The sequence below is a fragment of the Sylvia atricapilla genome, chromosome 24 (assembly GCF_009819655.1).
Source record: "Sylvia atricapilla isolate bSylAtr1 chromosome 24, bSylAtr1.pri, whole genome shotgun sequence".
NCBI lineage: Eukaryota > Metazoa > Chordata > Aves > Passeriformes > Sylviidae > Sylvia > Sylvia atricapilla.
In genome coordinates this window covers 2,699,216-2,705,715 of record NC_089163.1, presented here as the reverse complement: position 1 = coordinate 2,705,715, position 6,500 = coordinate 2,699,216, and the positions used below count along the sequence as shown (strand labels likewise).

Sequence of the window (6,500 nt, the reverse complement as noted above, 5' to 3'; positions counted from 1 at the left end):
TGTTGCAGCACAAATTGCCATAGTTCATGTTGCTTCACTTGGTGCTTTGGCAGCTGCACTGTGCACATACACTGTGGTTCATGCTGTCATTGATTTAATTCTCTGTTTAAATATCAAGTTTAATATGTTGAAATACACCCGTGGTGGCTCTGCTCATTGTACCAAGGTTTCCTCCTGCAGTGGCATGAAGAGTCATGAACATTTGGCTGAGACCTGCTTTGCCAGATTAGAAGCATGAAAATAAATTGAATTTCATGTGGCAAAGTGGTATAAAACACTCGAGAGGGGTCTGAATATCTGGGAGTGCTCGTGGCAGGGAGGGTTGGTGCTGCTCTAGGAGCTGCTGCTGTTCTCTGTCATGCAGTCACGTGCTGGGTGAGGGCAATCTGAGGCGTTTCACTCTGATTTTACGACTTTTGTGATATTGTCTGGATCCTGAAAAGGCTTCAGTGAGGTTTGTGGCTCCTCAGTTGCTGCCCCTTGCAGAGGCTGGGGTTCAGTGTCTTTGTCTCCACAGCTACTGCAGCTTCTGCAGCCTTTTTTCTTCAGATTCTGTTATTTTCCAGTAACTTGTCCTCATTTGCACTGCTGCAGCACTGGCTGCTTCCTGTGAAAAACTGTTCCAGCATTCCATGTGCTGAACTTCACCTCCTCAGCTCCCTGCTGTGAGCAAACTGCAGCCTGTGTCCTGTAGGGACAGGATGGGTTTTCTCTGGTGCTGGTGTTGGCTGTTAACATCACCTGGGCTGTCCTCTGCTGAGGCTGACACCTTGTTCTACCACACAGTTCATTTAGTAGCTTCTGTAATCAATAAAAGATCAGGCACAGAGCAGGTACACTAGAACAATAAAATAATCCTATGAGCAGTGACTGCTGCCCTGCACTCACTTTTTCAGGGTGTGGTGTTTATTTTTTAATTCTAACCAAGGACCTTTCCAAGCCATAAAGGCCTGGAGCCTGCCCTGGCCTGTTGCTGTCATTGCATTGTGTGCCAACTCGTGCTCCAAATCGTGGTGAGCAGCTGAAGAATCATGTGCTGCCAGGAGTAAAAATAGTGTCACTGCCGCTGGCCCCTGTCCGAGCAGTGCCCGTGGCAGCCCCTGCAACGTGGTGGCGGATCTGGGGTCGGTGCGGGTCCAGGCTGGCTGTGCTTTCTGCGCCCCACAGTGCTTCCTCGTGCCTGGAAAACACTTCAGGCTCTCATGATTTATTGGCATTAAAAAAATATTTCCACTTGAAGTACACAAACGTCATCGCCTGCGGCTCCCCTGGGGCTGGCTCTCGCCAATCCCGGGCCGCTGTTCCTGCGAGGCTCGGCCTGTGCCGGTGGCGGAGCAGCGCAGGCGGTGACGCAGGGACCGGGGGAGCGCAGCCTCTGTCCCCCCAAAGCGGCCTCCCTGGGGTCACAGCATCCTCGCTGCTGCTGCCGTGCTGCCTGCTCGATCGGCTCCTGCCTGCTGCCTGGAGCTGTGCCCGGCGCTGCCTACACCCTGCCTGATCCGCGCTCCCCGCAGCCCCTCGCACCCCAACCCCAGCAGCTGTTGCCGTGGATCGCACCCGCTCGCAGAGCTCACGAAGCTCCAGCTGCGGGATTTGTTGTGGAATGGGGAGGGTTGTCTTTCTCCTCCAGCTCTGTTTCGGTGGGAGGATGGTGGTGTTGGCGGAGACGTGTCACAGCCTGGGGGATGACGCTGAACATCTGAGCACCCCATGGCCCGGCAGCACTCGAGGGTTCGGGGGTCCGTGTCCGTGCGGGGCTGGGCCGGGCGGAACGGGCAGGGACCGGGGCCGGGGCTGTGCCGCGCTGGGAACCGGCTGAGAACGGGGCCGAGCCGCTCCGCCCCGCTCCGCCCCCGGGCCCGCCCGTCCCGCCATGGCGGCGGCCTTCACCGCCCTCCGTGCCCTGCTCGGCCTCTTCTTCTTCCTCACGGGCGCCCTGAAGGTCTCGGACTGGCTCTCTGCCGATCTGCACCGGCACATGGTGAGCACGGGCTCGGGGTACGCAGGGCCGAGCCCGGGGGGAATGAGCAGGCTGCGGGCAGCCGTGCAAAGAGCTAAGAGCACTTCGGCGTGCAGGGCTGAGCGCCAGGGGAAAGGAACAGGTTATGGTGTAGGGCTGAGCGCCAGGGGAAGGGAACAGGTTGTGGTGCAGGGCTGAGCCCCAGGTGAAACGTGCAGGGTGTTGGGGTGCGGGGCTGAGCCTTGGGTGAGAATGAGCAGGTTGGGATTACAGGGCTTCGGGGTGGAGCACTTCGGGTACAAGGCTGAGCCCTTCGTTGTGAGTCAGCCAGAATCCCTTGGAACGCAGGGCTGATCCCACTGGGGTGCAGGGCTGAGTCACTTGGGGTGCAGGGCTGATCCCCCTGGGGGAACGGGCAGGTTGGGGTGCTGGACTGCAGGGCCAAGCATTTTGGGGTGCAGGGCTGAGCAGACACACTGGAGGGGCTGCATCTCCCCCAGCCCCAGGCTCAGGGCTGCCTCACTCCCCTCCCAACCTTCCCAGGCATCGGAGTTCGTGCGCTTCGCCAAGGTGTTTCCCCTGAAGGATTTGGGGTTTGTGCCGGAGCCGGAGAGGTACCTGGTGGCCGTGGGCTGGGTGGAGGTGACGGCCGGGCTGTTGCTGGCATTTGGGCCCCAGCTGCTGCAGGAGATCAGCAACTTCATCCTCAGCGTCGTCATGATCGGTGAGAGCCAGCGTCCATCGTGGCGTCTTGGGACACCCTCGGCCTGAGACCCCCGTTCCCTCACTCTGCTCCTTGCCCAGGTGCCATCTACACGCTGCTGGCGCTGCAGGAGCCGCTGGCCATGTGTGCCCCTGCCACCGTGTCCCTCGGCCTCCTCCTGCTGCTCAACATCCGCGGGTACCCGGCTGCCCCCCGGCCCAAATTCCAGTGACAGAGGTGGGAAGGACAGACGGACGGCTCTGCTGGTGGGAAGCGAGGCCTTTATGGTCTTTTCAGGGAGGACATCGCATCCTGCAGGGTAACTTGCTGATGAGATACTGTGTATGCTCTGCCAGTGACTCTGGTGCTGGTTGTCCCCACACTGCAGGACCTGGGCTGGTGCTGTGGGATGGCCGTGGCACCACTGTGACACTGCTGTGGCATTGCTCCGGCAGCTCTCTTGCTAAACTTACACAAGGTGTCCGGCTCCTTCCAGCGTTTGGCCACACTAAGCAGGGACTGGCTCTGCTCTCTCGGGGGGGTTCAAATTTTGGAATAAAACCTCTTGTTTTTCATGTTTTGTCTCTCTTTATTTCTGTCTCCCCCTCATGCTAAGCCTTGGGGGCTAAGGGGATGTCCTGGGGTTGGAGGACTCAGTCCTTGGGGACAGTGCCTGGACACAAGGCCTGGGGACATGTGGGAGCTTGTGCAAGAGCTGGCACAGAGGCAGATGGACAGTGGGGAGAGCCCATCTGGGGTGGGATCACTCAGCCCACCCAACAATGTGCCAGGCCCATGGCTGCACATCCAGGGAGTGACAGGAGCGAGTGCCCAGGCAGCCATGTGCTTTTTGTGGATCTTGCTCCCACAGGGAGCCACCCTCTGCCACCCCAGATGGACACAGCTCACTCAGGATGAGCCACAGTTTGTCTGAACCCTGTGTGTCTGCCAGCTAGAGGGCTGGGATGGCTGTGTGGGGAGTCTGGCTGTTGGGATGAACAAGGGGTGTAAGACACCCCTGTACCCCTGGTGGGACCTGAACTACCTTGGCGTGACATCTTTGGTGTCCCAAAGGAACACACACAAATTGAAGGGCCGCCCAAAGCAGCGAGTCAGATGCTCACAGAGTTGGGGGGGGTGTGTAGGGCTGCTCCTCTTAAAACCAGCTTTGAAGCCAACAGAAGCACAAAGAGCCAGGAGAAGGCAGATTCCTGCTTTGATCCCTTTGGGGCATCCCTCTTCTCCCCAGCTGCCGGCTGCAGAAACTTGACCCTCTGCTGCTTTCATCCAGACGTGGGTGGGAGAAGGGCCCTGGGAAATGGTATTAGATGTGGCTGGGGGCACGGAGGGGGGTCAGCCAGGCCAGTACTGGCCACTCCCACATGTCCCCAGCCCCGTCAGCCGGCACAGGGGATCTTAGGGTGGCTCCAGCAGGGAATCCCCCATTACATACACACACAGGTGCTCTCCCCGCTCCAGCTGCTATCCCACAGGCACTAACCCACAGCAGGGCTTGGGATGGTGGGTGGGGGTCAGGCAGCCCCTGCCTCCCCCAGGACTTAAAGCCATCCCCAGCCTGGCTGGATCAGAGTGAGGAGCAGCCAGAGAGGACGCAGCCGCTCCCGCCTGAGCAGACAAGGTAGGTAACAGTCATGGTGTGGGTGAGATGGAGCATTCACTGTGCTAATGATGGGGAAAGAGACAGAAAAGAGGACCACTGAGGGATCCAGAGGTTCCTTTGGGGTCCAACTGAGGTCCCCCAGGCTCAGCAGCTCGTGTTCTCTGTGCTTCAACCCAGGGCTGGGTGCTGTGTATGCCAAATCCAGCCCTGCCGTGCTGGAAAACACCGGCTGGTGACTCAGTGCCTTCGTTGGCGAGGTGTGGGCAGGCAGTGATGGGAGGTGAAGTAACTGCAGCCCTGGATACAGCCACTGCAGCACAGCGTGGTTTTCCATGGACAGACCAGAGGCAAACCCCGCTGTGCAGGGCTGGGGGGCATGGGGGGATGCTGGCCCTGTGCTTGTACCCCTGTCCATACCTGGGTTTCTCCATTCTGGAGCTCGCTGAGCCACTGGGTGACTTCCTCATGCCTGGCTCCATGGGGAATTTGGGGTGCTGGGAGAGGGCTGGGGTGGGTGGCCCCACAAGCACGTGCTGTGTGGGAGGTGTTAAGCCCCGCAGCTGCCGACTGGAGCCAGTGCGGCACCTTCGGGTGCGTCTGGCTGCAGCTCTGTCCCTTGGCTGTGCTGCAGCTGTGCCTGCCACTCCCTGGGAGCTCTGGTGGGGCACTTGACAGCGGCCTCTAGGTTTCCTTGTTGTGTGAGGGAACAGAGCTGGGGCCTCCTCCTCTCCTGTGTGAGCTGAGCCCTTCCAGCAGATGATGGCATCCCCACAGGGCTCTGCCTCCAGTGCCCAGCAGCTACTGCAGGGGCCATCCAGAGGTTGTCCTGTTGAGGTCAGTGTCCCACCCCTGTCCCCAAGGGTTGTGCCATTATTCCCCATCTTTGCAGGAGCCCGGGATGAACGGCTCGGTGCCGGGACCTCTGCTGGTGGAACACCCTGGCGAGTGCGTGCCCAACAACCCGGTGCAGTTCGTGCTGGTGCCCATCATCTACTGCCTGGTGCTGTGTGTGGGGCTGCCGGGCAACCTGGTGGCACTGCTGGTCTTCCTGCAGAGCGGCAAGGTGAGGAAGGCCATCCGCATCTACCTCATCAACCTCACGCTGGCTGACATCCTCTTCAACCTCACCCTGCCTCTCTGGATCCACTACTACCTGGCTGGGGGGGACTGGCTCCTCTCGGAGGTCGCCTGTCGCCTGGCCGGGGCCGCTTACTACCTGGCGACCTACAGCGCCATCACCTTCATGGCTCTCATCAGCTTCAACCGGTTCTGCGCGGTGCGGGCGGCGCGGCGGGCGCTGCCGCTGACGGGGCCCCGCGGTGCAGCCCTGGCCTGTGCCCTGGCCTGGCTGCTGGGGCTGGGCTGTGCCGTGCCCACCCTGGCCACCCACCAGACCTTCCCCACCCAGGCCGGGACCACGGCCTGCTTTGAGCAGCACGGGCGGCAGCGGGGTTATGCCTACGCCATGGTGGGTTTCTTCTCCGTCGCCTTCCTGGTGGTGCTGGGCACCTACGCCTCCATCGCCCGGGTGCTCTCGGTGCCCGCCACGGCCTCACCAGGCTCCCACCGGCAGCAGGCCCGTGCCATGGTGATGGGCATGCTGCTGGTCTTTGTGGTCTGTGTGGCCCCTTACCACCTGACGCTGGCCCCCTGGGTGGGCAGCCGGCCCCCGGCACCGCTCTGTGGGCCCCCCGACACCCTGGATGTGCTGCACACGCTGAGCGTGGCCCTGCTCAGCCTCAACAGCTGCCTGGACCCCCTCATCTACTGCTTCTCCATCCGGCGCTTCCGCGCTGACCTGGATCGGACCCTGCGCAAGATCGGCAGCTGCTTCTCGCCGCCCCCGCCGGCCCCTCCTGCCCCGGTGCCTGGAGCCCGAGCGTCCTCCTTCACCTCCTCGTAGTGGGGTGAGCACCAGGGTCCTGCCCCCGCCTGCCCAGGTGCCACAGTCCCGGGGGGATGTGGTCGCTGTTGCCAGGTGAGGGATCGGGAGCAGCGTGGGGGGAGCTCTGGCTTCGTGCACCCCCCTCCTGCCAGCCCACTCTGCTCTCTGTGCATTCCCACGCGCCCACAGCTCCTGCTCAAGCACAGATCCTGCCCCCCGCATTGCAGGCACTGGGAGGGCGTCACTGGCACTGGGAGAGAGCGTCGCTGGCACTGGGAGAGTGGCACTGGCGCTGCGAGAGGGACTCGCCCAGCAATGGGAGCTGAGCCAT

General features: G+C 61.4%; 2 protein-coding genes across 2 annotated transcripts; both read left to right on the top strand.

Annotated features, from left to right (window-relative positions):
• The first annotated feature begins 1,465 nt into the window (after positions 1-1,465).
• On the top strand, positions 1,466-3,238 carry TMEM35B (transmembrane protein 35B). Its single transcript, XM_066335445.1, has 3 exons — positions 1,466-1,981; positions 2,504-2,684; positions 2,765-3,238. Exons 1-3 carry the CDS (start codon positions 1,874-1,876, stop codon positions 2,893-2,895), a joined length of 420 nt encoding a protein of 139 aa, XP_066191542.1. The 5' UTR covers positions 1,466-1,873; the 3' UTR covers positions 2,896-3,238.
• A 1,846-nt stretch (positions 3,239-5,084) lies between these two features.
• LOC136371339 (platelet-activating factor receptor-like) lies at positions 5,085-6,187 on the top strand. The gene has a single exon (XM_066335400.1). The coding sequence runs from the start codon at positions 5,183-5,185 to the stop codon at positions 6,185-6,187; it is 1,005 nt and encodes a 334-aa protein (XP_066191497.1). The 5' UTR covers positions 5,085-5,182.
• The last annotated feature ends 313 nt before the right edge of the window (positions 6,188-6,500 follow it).

Bases quoted from the DNA above. Each gene is read 5' to 3' on its own strand.
- TMEM35B (XM_066335445.1), top strand. From the start codon at position 1,874: ATGGCGGCGGCCTTCACCGCCCTCCGTGCCCTGCTCGGCCTCTTCTTC. The intron at 1,982-2,503 runs GTGAGCACGGGC...CAACCTTCCCAG, and splicing joins CCGATCTGCACCGGCACATG to GCATCGGAGTTCGTGCGCTT. The intron at 2,685-2,764 runs GTGAGAGCCAGC...CTCCTTGCCCAG, and splicing joins CCTCAGCGTCGTCATGATCG to GTGCCATCTACACGCTGCTG.
- LOC136371339 (XM_066335400.1), top strand. From the start codon at position 5,183: ATGAACGGCTCGGTGCCGGGACCTCTGCTGGTGGAACACCCTGGCGAG.